The 13,058-nt window shown below is 34.9% G+C and overlaps 1 protein-coding gene across 5 annotated transcripts; it reads left to right on the top strand.

Moving 5' to 3' along the window:
- Positions 1–6,921: 6,921 nt before the first annotated feature.
- On the top strand, positions 6,922–9,784 carry LOC107630669 (putative trehalase). Of its 5 annotated transcripts, none has more exons than XM_088506500.1 (5): positions 6,922–7,630; positions 7,748–7,867; positions 8,691–8,791; positions 8,880–8,989; positions 9,471–9,784. In XM_088506500.1, exons 2-5 carry the CDS (start codon positions 7,822–7,824, stop codon positions 9,514–9,516), a joined length of 303 nt encoding a protein of 100 aa, XP_088362626.1. In that variant the 5' UTR covers positions 6,922–7,630; positions 7,748–7,821; the 3' UTR covers positions 9,517–9,784. The 5 variants fall into 5 exon arrangements, with proteins under 5 accessions (XP_088362626.1, XP_088362629.1, XP_088362628.1 ...); XM_088506503.1 differs by adding an exon at positions 9,282–9,356 and having other exon boundaries at positions 6,922–7,867; XM_088506502.1 differs by adding an exon at positions 9,282–9,356 and having other exon boundaries at positions 6,922–7,867; positions 9,440–9,784.
- Positions 9,785–13,058: the final 3,274 nt, after the last annotated feature.

Genomic DNA, 13,058 nt, shown 5'->3' with positions numbered 1-13,058 from the left:
CTGCCCCTTTCTGGCATTAAACGCCAGTTTGTCTGCCATTTCTAGCGTTTAATGCCAGTCAGATGCCAGACACCCTTTTCTGGCGTTAAACGCCCAGAGTGCTGCCCATTCTGGCGTTTAACGCCCAGAATGCTGCCAGACTGGGCGTTAAACGCCCATTCTGCTATCCTTACTGGCGTTTAAACGCCAGTAAGCCTATCCTCCAGGGTGTGCTATTTTTGATGCTATTTTTGATTTTGCTTTAATTTTGCAGGTGTTTTTATGACTTCACATGATCATCAACCTAATGAAAACATAAGATGACAATGTAATATAAATAAATATAATTAAATAACATTGGGTTGCCTCCCAATAAGCGCTTCTTTAATGTCAATAGCTTGACAGTAATCTCTTAGAGAGCTTCACAAAGATTTAGAGCTTAATGGTGGCCTCCCAACACCAAACTTAAAAGTTGAGTGTGGGGGCTCTGTTTGACTCTGTATTGAGAGAAGATTTTCATGCTTCCTCTCCATGGTTACAGGAGAAGTTCCTTGAGCTTTAAACACAAGGTAGTCCTCATTCAATTGAAGAACTAACTCTCCTCTGTCCACATCAATCACAGCTCTTGCTGTGGCTAAGAAGGGTCTTCCAAGGATGATGGATTCATCCTCATCCTTTCCAGTGTCTAGGATTATGAAGTCAGCAGGGATGTAAAAGCCTTCAACCTTCACTAAGACATCCTCTACAAGTCCATAAGCCTGTTTCCTTGAATTGTCTGCCATCTCTAGTGAGATTTTTACAGCTTGTACCTCAAAGATCCCTAGTTTCTCCATTATAGAGAGTGGCATGAGGTTTATACTTGAACCAAGGTAACACAGAGCTTTCTTAAAGGTCATAGTGCCTATGATGCAAGGTATTAAGAACTTTTCGGGATCCGGTTTCTTCTGAGGTAACTTTAGTTTCCCCAAAGCATTCAGTTCATTGATGAGCAATGGAGGTTCATCCTTGGCATTCAGCTTCATGATTGCTTCTAGATACTGAGCAACTTGCTCTTCAATAATATATTCATCTTCTTCAGAGGAAGAATACTCATCAGAGCTCATGAATGGCAACAGTAGGTTCAGTGGAATCTCTATGGTCTCTGTATAAGCCTCAGATCCCTTTGGTTCCTCATTGGGGAACTCTTTAGTGGCCGTTGGACGTTCATTGAGGTCTTCCTTACTGGAAATCACTGCCTTTTCTTCCTCCTTAGGTTCGCCATGTTGGTTATATTGATGGCCTTGCATTCTCTCTTTGGTTTCTCTTCTGTATTGCCTGGGAGAGTACTAGGAGGAATTTCAGTAACTCTTTTACTCAGTTGACCCACTTGTGCCTCCAAATTTCTGATAGAGGACCTTGTTTCAGTCATGAAACTGAGAGTGGTCTTAGATAGATCAGAGACTATGGTTGCTAAGTCAGAGAGGCTCTGCTTAGAATTCTCTGTCTGTTGCTCAGAAGATGATGAAAAAAGCTTGCTATTGCCAAACCTATTTCTCCCACCATTATTATTGAAGCCTTGATTAGGCTTCTGTTGATCCTTCCATGAAAAATTAGGGTGATTTCTCCATGAAGGATTATAGGTGTTTCCACAGGATTCTCCCATGTAATTCACCTCTTCCATTGCAGGATTCTCAGGGTCATAAGCTTCTCCTTCAGGGGAGGCTTCTTTAGTACTGCCTGATGCAGCTTGCATTTTAGTCAGACTCTAAGAAATCATATTGACTTGCTGAGTCAATATTTTATTCTGAGCCAATATTGCATTCAGAGTATCAATCTCAAAATCTCCTTTCTTCTAAGTCATCCCATTATTCACAGGATTTCTTTCAGAAGTGTACATGAACTGGTTATTTACAACCATTTCAAAGAGTTTCTGGGCTTCTGCAGGCGTCTTCTTCAGATGAACAGATCCACCGGCAGAGTGGTCCAATGGTATCTGGGACAATTCAGACAGACTATCATAGAATATACATAAGATGCTCCATTTTGAAAGCATGTCAGAAGGACGCCTTCTGATCAATTGCTTGTATCTTTTCCAAGCTTCATAGAGGGATTCACCTTCCTTCTGTCTGAAGATTTGGACTTCCACTCTAAGCTTGCTCAACTTTTGAGGTGGAAAGAATTTGGCAAAGAAAGCATTGACCAACTTTTCCCAAGAGTTCAGCCTTTCTTTAGAATTTAAAACAATTAGTTAATTAAAAAGAATTTAAAAAAATTGTTATTGGTTTTCGAAAATTAGAGAGAGAGAAAAGTAGTTAGGTGGTTTTGAAAAAGCTATGATTGAAATTGAAAACTTTTTAAAGTTAAACAAAAAGTCAAGTAGTTAATTGAAAAAGATTTGAAAATAAATTTTGAAAAGATAAGAAGTTAGAAAAAGATTTTGAAATTAAATTTTGAAAAAGATATGATTGAAATTTATTTTGAAAAATATTTGAAAAGAAAATTAAAAAGATTTGATTTTAAAAATTAAAGTTGATGACTTGACTAACAAGAAACTAAAAGATATGATTCTAGAATTTAAAGATTGAACCTTTCTTAACAGAAAAGTAACAAACTTGAAATTTTTGAATCAGAACATTAAATGTTAGCAATAATTTCGAAAATTATGAAATAAAATTAAGAAAAAGATTTTGAAAAATTTATTTTGCAGAATTTTTGAAAACCATGAAAGAAAAATGAAAAAGATTTGAAAAGATAGAATTTTTAAATTGAAATTTTGACTTGACTAACAAGAAACAACTAAATTTTGAAAATTTTTGACTAAGTCAACCCAAAATTTCAAAATTTATGAGTAAAATAAGGGAAAGATATTATTTTTTATTTTTTTGAATTAATGAAGAAAGAGAAAAACAAGAAAAAGACACAAGACATAAGAATTTAAGATCAAAACAACTAAACTTAGAAATTTTTTAAGTTTAGACACTATGAATTCAAAAATGCATATGAAAAATAACAAAAAATACAAAATAAGAAAATGTAAAGATCAAACAAAGAGAATCATCAAGAACAACTTGAAGATCATGAAGAACACAATGCATGAAATTCAAAAATTTAAGACAATTAAAAACATGCAATTGACACCAAACTTAAAATTTGACACTAGACTCAAACAAAAAACATAAATTTTTTTTATTTTATTAATTTTTTATATATTTTTTGAAATTATTTTGGAAAAAAAAAATAAAGAAATTCAAAATTTTTAATAAGAATTCCAGGATTCGTGCAATGTTAGTCTAAAGTTTCGGTCCAAAAGAATTAGACATGGCCAAATGGCCAGCCAAGCTTTAGCAGAGCATTACATACAACAGCCAAATAGATAGGAATCCAAAGGCTCCTGCCATGATAAGTGGAAACCTCAGTCCAAAAGATTAGACATGGCTTAACAGCCAGCCGGTCTTCAACATATCTCATGAAACTCTAGAATTCATTCTTAAAAATTTTATGAATTTTTCGAAAACTAATTTTTTTTATTTTGTTTTTTTTTTCAAAAATAAAAATAAAAGCTTAAGCATAAAATAAAATTACCCAATCTAAGCAACAAGATGAACCGTCAGTTGTCCAAACTCGAACAATCCCCGGCAACGGCACCAAAAACTTGGTGTGGGAAATCGTGATTCACGCTTTTCACATCTCCACACAACTAACCAGCAAGTGCACTGGGTCGTCCAAGTAATAAACCTTACGTGAGTAAGGGTCGATCCCACGGAGATTGTCGGCTTGAAGCAAGCTATGGTCATCCTTGTAAATCTCAGTCAGGCGGATTCAAATGGTTATGAGGTTTTGATAATTAAAATATAAATAAAACATAAAATAAGATAAAGTTACTTATGTGATTCATTGGTGGGAATTTCAGATAAGCGTTTGGAGATGCTTTGTTACTTCTGAAACTCTGCTTTCCTATTGTCCTCTTCCAATCATGCGTGCTCCCTTCCATGGCAAGCTGTAGGATCCTCTCAGTGAAAATGGTCCTCTACGGTTTCTGCACGGCTAATCAACTGTTGGATTTCTCGTCTCGGATGAAAAATACCAGGTACAGCTACCGCATGGCTAATCATCTGTCGATTCCTGCTAGCATCGGAATAGGATCCATTGATCCTTTTGCACACTGTCACTGTCCCCAACATTCGCAGGTTTGAAGCTCGTCACAGACATCCCTTCCCAGATCCTACTCAGAATACCACAGACAAGGTTTAGACTTTTCGGATCCCAGGAATGCTGCCAATTGTTCTAGCCTATACCACGAAGATTCTAATCTCACGGACTCGGTCTATGTATTAGATATCCAAGAGAATATACTCCAGCTGTCGTCCAATGACTGCGTTGAACATCATGTAGACTACTTTGTGGTTGTTAGGCACGCGGATCTTGGCTAAGCGAGTAACGAAGATTGGGTGATTGTCACGGGTCACCCCTTCATTCTGACTTAACTGAATTAAGAACGAGAGTATATATTGGAGAAGAAGTAGGGGTGAGTTGAATAGAAAATAGTTGTAATTGCATTAATTCATGAAGAACAGCAGAGCTCCACACCTTAATCTATGGGGTGTAGAAACTCCACCGTAGAAAATACATAAGTGAAAATAGTCTAGGCATGGCCGTGAGGCCAGCCTCCAAAACGTGAACAATGGTCTCAAGATCAAAAGTGATCAAAAACTGATCAAAGATAAAAAAGATATCTAAAGATATAGAATAAATCTCTAAAAGTAGTTTTTATACTAAACTAGTAACCTAGGTTTACAGAAAATGAGTAACTAAGTGCAGATAGTGCAGAAATTCACTTCCAGGGCCCACTTGGTGTGTGCTTGGGCTGAGCATTGAAGCTTTCACGTGCATAGGCTGTTCTTGGAGTTAAACGCCAGCTTTGGTGCCAGTTTGGGCATTTTACGCCAGAAAGTTTTAGGCTGACTTTGAACGCCAGTTTGGGCCATCAAATCTCAGGCAAAGTATAAACTATTATATATTGCTGGAAAGCCCAGGATGTCTACTTTTTAACGCAACTAAGAGCGCGCCAATTGGGCTTCTGTAACTCTAGAAAATCCAATTCAAGTGCAGGAGGGTTAGAATCCAACAGCATCTGCAGTCCTTTTTCAGCCTCTGAATCAGATTTTTGCTCAGGTCTCTCAATTTCAGCCAGAAAATACCTGAAATCACAGAAAAATACACAAACTCATAGTAAAGTCCAGAAATATGATTTTTGAATACAAACTAATAAAAATATAATAGAAAATAGCTAAATCATACTAAAAACTATGTAAAAACAATGCCAAAAAGGGTATAAATTATCTGCTCATCACAACTCTACCCAAATCTAATTAAACTAAAATTACATGTTTTTCAAGCTAGGATTTCATATATAATTAGGGATAATAGAGGGATTATGCTTCCTTAGCTTAACTTACTAAATTTAGTGATAGAAACCACCAAGAACATAAGGTAGAAGACCCCTATAACATCAAAATCACCAAAATTTCTCAACACCCAAGTTTAAAACACGAATTCAGATTCAAATGAAAAATTAGAGTTAGAATTTCGAGTTACTCACCAAAATAATCAGATAGAATTGAAGAGGAGGATATAAGCTTCATGTGGCTGCAAACGGCTCGTCAATCAGAGCTTCGTAACAAAAGTTATGGTAATTTGAAGGTGATGGAAGTTAGGGTTTCTCTCTTCTATCTGCCCCTCTCTCTCAAATGGGGGTGAAATGGTGCTAAAATGGGTTAAGTGTGAATTTAAATAATGTGGGTTTGCACTCAAGTATGGTCTAACTCAAGTTCTTAGCCCTTTGGCCCAACTTTAGGTTAAAACCTTTAAGATAAATACTCAGACTTATGTTATAATTATTTTCCCTTATCATTTTCAAAGTTTTAATTTTTTAACTCGCAGTACCAGATAAATTTAAATCAGTACAAAAAATTTTAACACCAATACACTTTATTTCCTAAAATAATTATATTTTCATGCTCAATTTTTTTTATTAGATTCTCACCGACATTTTTCCTGAATTATAAATGTTAAATTCTTAAGTCTTAACCATAGTCTTAACCAACCGAAGGCGAAGCTACGACGCATCTGGGTTCTGCAAGTCCACCATGCTCTCCATTTGCTCCAGCCTGCTTACACCAAGGTTGCAAGGAGGACACTCATACCACCAAGCCACATTTATTCTTACTAACAAATATCCCAATTATAATACATATAGTAACTTTTTATTATACTTATATTCAATTAATTTTAATTTTAAAGTCACTCAATTTTATTAATATATATATATATATATATATATATATATATATATATATATATATTAAAAAGATAAACAAAAAAAATTATTAATCACAAATTATTTTTTTTTTTCATGATTATATGATATCTATTAATATTATTTTTTCAATAAATACTTGTAGTATATAATAATAGGTAAAGACTCACATGCAGTTGTCTTCATATGAAGTTGATAGTTGAAAATCATTAGATGATATTTAGTTAAATTTGTCAAATTATTTAACTATTTTTAAATATTAACTTCACATAAAAATTAACTGTATGTAAGTTTTTATTTATAATAATATAATAATACAATAAATATAAATTTAATTAATAAAATATTAAAATTTGAAAATGATAATTATTTTTATAAAAATAAATAAAAGTACTTATAATAAATAAAAAATAATTAAATTTTACATAATTATTTAATTATACCGGGTTAACCGGTTCGACCAATGACCTACCGGTTGAATCAATAATCCAGTGACCCAATAATCTCACCGGTTCGGTTCTGATAACTATGGTCTTAACCCTTTTTTCTCTCATTAATTTTTTTATTAATTATTAATTAATTATGTATCATTTACCTAGGTTTTACAAAAAATTTCAAAGCTACCATTTTTTGTTGAAGCTGTCGGCCTCCTCGCTTTGCATCACACTTCTTTCTTCCTTTCCTTGGCTCTCTCTCTCTCTCTCTCTCTCCATAGTTTTTGTCTGTCTCATCCACAAACATGTATATATATATATATATATAATCATCATTCACGATATTTCACGAGTCAACAATCTTGCGTTGACTCCAACAAGTTGGCAGTGCACCTCACCCTACTACTGTGCACCTTCTCACTCTGACTCTCCTTTGTTGTAGCTTCGTCCGATATGGCTTCTTCTTCTTCTTCTTGTTCCGTCGTTGTCACGCAATCTACTCCTCTTGTTTCTTTCCTCAAACGGCTCCAAGAAATGGCACTCCAAACCTTCGGGGACTCCAACTTCGATCCTAAAACCTACGTGGACTTTCCCCTTAGGTTCACCCTCTTCGAGACACACAAAGCATTCCAAAATCTTCCAAGATTGAGTTCCAACAGGGCCATTTCTGCATAGGTGCTGAAACTTTGAGGGTGCAGGGGATGATTTGGTGTATTGGCAGCCATAGGATTTCGTTGCAGAGCCAAAAGGGTTCTTGACAAAGGTAAAGCACCCAGAGGTGAGGGCGTGGGCTTTGAAGGTTCATTCACTTTGGAGGAACTTGAGCCGTAAGGTATCCTGTGAAGTAAAAAAGAACCCGCAGCTACACACTCTGCTTCCCCTGTCGAACCCTATTGTTATTCTTGGTTCAGGCTTTTGTGAGGTCTATTATTGGGACTCTTATTGGGTCATTCGGTTAATTCTTCTTCTATTTCCATTTCTCTTTCTCTTTTCAGAGCATTATAAGGAATAAGAGTGCTTTCATTTTTTAGTAGTGCAGGAGCTTGCCGGTGAGTAAAATGCATAAGACTGCTACTGCTATTGTAATGAATCTTGTTTCTTTAATAGAAAAATATGGATTTGTGCTCAATGAGGCTAGACAGTACTACACTAACAGGAGGTAACAACTTTTCCCATTCCTAGAAAGATCATCTCTAGCAAAATGATAGGTAAGGACATATTAATATCTTTTGAACAAATAGCCTCACAAAAGAAGCACCCACATGGTTGTACTTTCTAAATTTGTCATAATTTTTGTTGATTGGTCTAAGTCTAAACATGGATTATGCCTTTTGCTTTTGCTGAATAAAAATGTGTAGTAGACAATAAAAACTCAGCTCAAAGCACCCCCAAATTTACTTTATTTTGCATTTCTTAATTATGGCTAGAATAAATGGGTAATTCTAGATATAATAAGTATGTCATTTTAGATATTACATATATGAAATTTTGGATGTTGTTAAATAAGGTAATTTTAGGTTATTGTCTCCTAAAGTTACCATTCATTGGATTATATGCTATCACTTTTGCGTGCGTTAACCTCACTAATTAGTTGCAAAAGGATAGTCCACCATGAGTCCTATTATGCTAATTTTTCTTGCATATCATGTCATTCTTATCACTACACTGTATGTAATAAAATAATTCGTTATCATAATTCTTGCTCTTACAAACGAAAAGAGAAACTATAACCTTGAATATGATTTTACAGTCAGCCTCCCCTTTTAAGTGTTATGATTTGTGAGATATACTGCAGTATTGGTAACATCGAGTTAGTTAAAAGATGTTTACCAACACTGCTTAAGGAGCATGAGTTTTGGAATTCAAGTATTAAACCACAAGATTTCATCTTATATTTATCGACTATACTTATAGAATACTTTTATGTGTATGCCTCTTAGCCTTACGAGTGTAACGATTTTACCTTTTATTTTATCTTTAAGATATACACAGAGTGACCATTGTGGATTTTCAAGGACACTCTCATAACTTGAATCGCTATAAGGCAATGTGGAACAGACCCGGGCAAGTGTCGTCCACAATAGTGTGTGTGCTTTGTTAACTACTGTGCTATTGATGCAGTGATATTTCATTCAAACTTGTAACTTTAGGTAACAAATTCCATGACACAGGACAAGAAATCTGCTTCCAAGTTCTTAAATATTTCAGAAAAACAACATTTTTACCATGATATAGCTTCAGCTGTTGAATCAGGATGGAATTTCAGCACAAGATGGATGAGGTATTATATTACATAAAATTAAGATTTTTGGCAAAAAGGAAGGGAAAAAAACTTAGAGGAGTGTTAGGGGTCAGCAACTTTTGTGATTTGTAGCCATCAAATAGCCATCAATGATGTTTTTAATGGTGTGAGATTTCATCAAATGGTGTGGAATTACTCATTTTTGTTTTGCTGGTTACATGCTGGCCAGAATTTAATAAAGTTGCTCGCCCCTAGACTTTTCTAAAAACTTATTTTGAGTTCTTACCGACATATTTATGTTTTGATGAAACCATGTCATATGTTAATGCAGAGAGACCCACCCGACTATAGTACATTAGCAACAACATCTGTAATACATGTTGATTTGAATGCATATCTGCTTGGGGTATGTCATAGACCAATAGACTAAAATGAGACCTGAAATTTGAGTCCAAAACCTCATTAATTCTGTGATGCATAATGATCTAGATGGAATTTAATATTGCCTTCTTTGCAAAAGCTATTGGAGACGGAACCACCGTAAAACACTTCATGGAACTTTCTAACGCTAGCAAGAAGGCGATAAATTCCGTTTTCTGGAGTGCAAGCAAGAAGCAATGGCTTGATTACTAGCTCAACAATCACCTTCTGCTGCATTGCTAATCTCTTCGACACTCTTAGGTGGCTCATGTTTGGGAAGCTAAGCATCAGAATAAAAATGTATTTGCTTTCAATTTTGTTCCTTTATGGATGGAGCCATTTTACTAAGGTATTCTTAATATGATATCTTCATCAAATAACAAGTGAATATAACTGCATGATTGGTTATTCTAATCATTGTGGTATCAAGCCCTTGTTAATTTTAAATTAGCAAGTCTAAACATTTTAGAATCGAACATGCATGCGGACAGTTACAAGAAATTATGTTAGTTACAAGAAAATGGAGGTAATGCATAAAAAGCTTGACGTGGAGAAGTGTGGAGAATATGGAGGCGGGGTGAATATGCACCCCAGGTATGTCCTAATTAATATGGCTTATAAAATCACAAATTGAAGTTGTTTTTTGCAAATATTTTTTCATGATTTGTGCCACGTGAATCTGACTGTGTATTGGTTGGTAACTGTGTTGCAAATGCAGATTGGATTTGGTTAGTCTAACGGGGTTGTGTTGGCATTCTTAGAGGAGTTTGGTTGGTCTCAAGAGTATAGATTGCTGATATGTGCTTTCAAATTCAAAGTTTACACAAGCCTTGAGCCTAGTATTTTTTAGAGGATGATCTGCTTAAATAAGAAAAGAAAGTGTTGAGCACTTTTGCTTGCATCAATAATTTTCATTGTGTGTAAGAGACTTACTAAATGATTCCAATAATAGTGGAGCCTTCATGTTTCTGCTTTACTAAGCATTTTAGAGAAGCCAAATCTTTTTAACCATAAGCGAGATGATCTTTTATCACCATTTCGAAATTGATTGACATCAAATATATAAGCATGGTTCTGAAAACCAATTTGAAAAGGTTGGTGGAACCGTGAATTGATCGCAAATTTGGTTAGGTCCATTAGTAAAAAACCATCAAGTTTAAAAATTGATTGAGAATTGGAAAATCAATCAAGAACTGGTGAGTAATTGAATTGGAACCCGATCGGTTTTGAAGCTAGAACCAAAATAACGTCGTTTTGGGTTCTAAAAAAAAGGCTAAAGTGAAGAAAACTTCAAATCAGAAAGCCATCCGTTCTGCTCCAATTTCAACTAGAGTGTCTTCCCATTCCCTCAATCTATCTGCAAGTCCCTATCGTCATCGTCCTTTCCTTTCCGTCGCCATCATCCTCTCCTGTTGACACTTTTCATTGTCATTTTTTTTCCAGTGCTCGTCATTGTCGGCTTCCTTACCATTTCTGTCGTCATCCTCCAAGAGTAATCGACGCCTTCCATTCGTTGTCAAGGCTTTCCCACTGTCGTCGTTGCCTTGGTTCTAGTAGGTCCTCCCCTCTGCTCCTCTTCGATCCCTTATGCTGCTCATTATTGGCGTATTGTAGTCATTGTGTTGTTGAATTTTTTTTCTTATTAATAGTTATACTAAGGCATGAATAATTGCAATTGTCCTAAAGAAAATGAATATGGTAGAAGCATACAATTTCTATGAGTAATTACCCAAGTCAGTCATCAAATATTTTAAAACGGACATTTTAGTTTCCAAGAAAAATAAATACACAAATCAGTCCCCATCATTTTGACATATCAGTCCTTGTTCATTTTCTGGCATGACTCACTAAATGGAGATTACTGAATTGGCACGTTAACTCACACACGCGACCGTTGAGTGTCCATTCTATGCTAGGAGGGCAAAATAGTCTTTAAAATTGTTTTCAAAAATGGTGTCTTCCTTCTGTATGTTGGCCCACTACCCTTTTTACTACTCAATTGAGTCTTTCTTGTAGTTGTGCTCCTACTTTTAATATCCTTCTTTAACTTTTTCTTCTACATATCTTCTTCATGGTTGTTTTTTTCCACTCCCAACAGTCATCTTTTTCCTGATCACTACACACTTATCTTCACTACTTTCATCACTGAATCCAAGTGGGAGAAGTCTATATGGCTCATCTTTTGTCATTTCATATCCATCATCACTAAAAGAACTAGGCATTGATCACACTCAAAATCAAGGTCTTCATTCTCAAGTGAAGCTAACATTATTAGGTGATCAAAGTATGGCTCAAATTTTGTACTCTCATTGTTCTTTTCTTTGTACGCACATAACTCATTGATTTGAGCATCTCCTTCTATGGGATGTAATCCAGCCTCGAGGTCAGAGGCATAAGAATCAAAACAATATATGGCTTTGTGATCATGATACCCAAAATCTTTGAACAGAGTTTTCATATAAAAAAACACAGCAAGTCAATGTCCATTTCAAAAAACTTATCCAGTTTTCCATCAATATACAACAACACACTTTTATTATCTCGTACAAAGTGACCTCTATGGTAAAAAAACGGGAACCATAAAATACTCCATCTACAAACAGAATTAAAATAGACCAGAATCAACAAAGCTGAAAATAACAAACACAAATATACCATTATTTGTTTCTTCTAACTACTGAACATGATATATTCTTCTAAAAAAAATAAAACCCATACAGATATAACACCATTACAACTCAAAAGTTTCCACCATCAATAAATCCTAAACATCCAACAAAATTAATTGATTAATCAAGTAATATAACCTATAATAAACCATCTTAGTCTAACAAAGATTATGTACTCACCTGCTACAATGTGAGTATTCAGTGAAAACTTCATCATTGCTATCGTGGCATCCACCTCGATGCTTCGTAAGATTCGAAATCAATGAAAGTCAATGACGACCGTGACAATGATGAATAGAGTCTTAGCATTAATGGTGATGGTGGTGAAATGAGAGATAAGATTGCAAGGGTATAGGGTTTCTATATTAAAAAAGAAGAGTGAATGGTGGGGTTTGATGTCTTTTCGAGAGGATGAAGACATGTGGGGAAAAATGAATAGGTGAGAACGGGATGCAGCATTTCATCCTAGTTTGGATACGACGACGTTTTCATTAGATGGCTAGCGACTATTTTGTCCTCCTCGCACACGTGGACACTTAACGGCCACATGTGCGCATTAACGTGCTAACTCAGCAATCTCCATTAATAAGTCATGCCAGAAAATGGACCGTGTACTGATATGTCTGAAGAAGAAAAATGATGGGAATTGATCTGTGTATTTATTTTTCTTATGAATTAAAATATTCGTTTTTAAAATCCTTAGGAACTGATTTAGGTAATTACTCAAATTTCTATTTTAAGAAATTATATTTAAATTTTCAGAACTAATAATGGACATGAGTTGAAAATTGGTCATTGATATATAGAAATTTAAGGAATTTAGAGCCCCAAAAATAAGGGATATTAATATCATTAAAATTCGTTGTTGGTTCAAAATTTTGCTAAACTCATTAGCAAAATTTTCTGTTGTGTTATTGGGTTTAATTTGTTACTGCTAATATTTTAATTCTTCTTGTTGCCAGGTTTAACTTGTTTTAATATAGGTTAATGACATAATGGTTAAATTAGTCTCTAAAAGA

The sequence above is a fragment of the Arachis ipaensis genome, chromosome B3 (assembly GCF_059453495.1).
Source record: "Arachis ipaensis isolate K30076 ecotype BB chromosome B3, ASM5945349v1, whole genome shotgun sequence".
In the NCBI taxonomy this organism is placed as follows: domain Eukaryota; kingdom Viridiplantae; phylum Streptophyta; class Magnoliopsida; order Fabales; family Fabaceae; genus Arachis; species Arachis ipaensis.
This window is presented reverse-complemented; position numbering and strand designations above follow the sequence as displayed.

What these genes read in the sequence shown, in the direction of transcription:
- LOC107630669 (XM_088506504.1), top strand. Translation starts at nt 7,767, where the DNA reads ATGCATAAGACTGCTACTGCTATTGTAATGAATCTTGTTTCTTTAATA. An exon ending in CAGTACTACACTAACAGGAG is followed by an intron (nt 7,868 to 8,700) that starts GTAACAACTTTT and finishes AGATATACACAG; the next exon opens with AGTGACCATTGTGGATTTTC. An exon ending in GGCAAGTGTCGTCCACAATA is followed by an intron (nt 8,792 to 8,879) that starts GTGTGTGTGCTT and finishes TCCATGACACAG; the next exon opens with GACAAGAAATCTGCTTCCAA.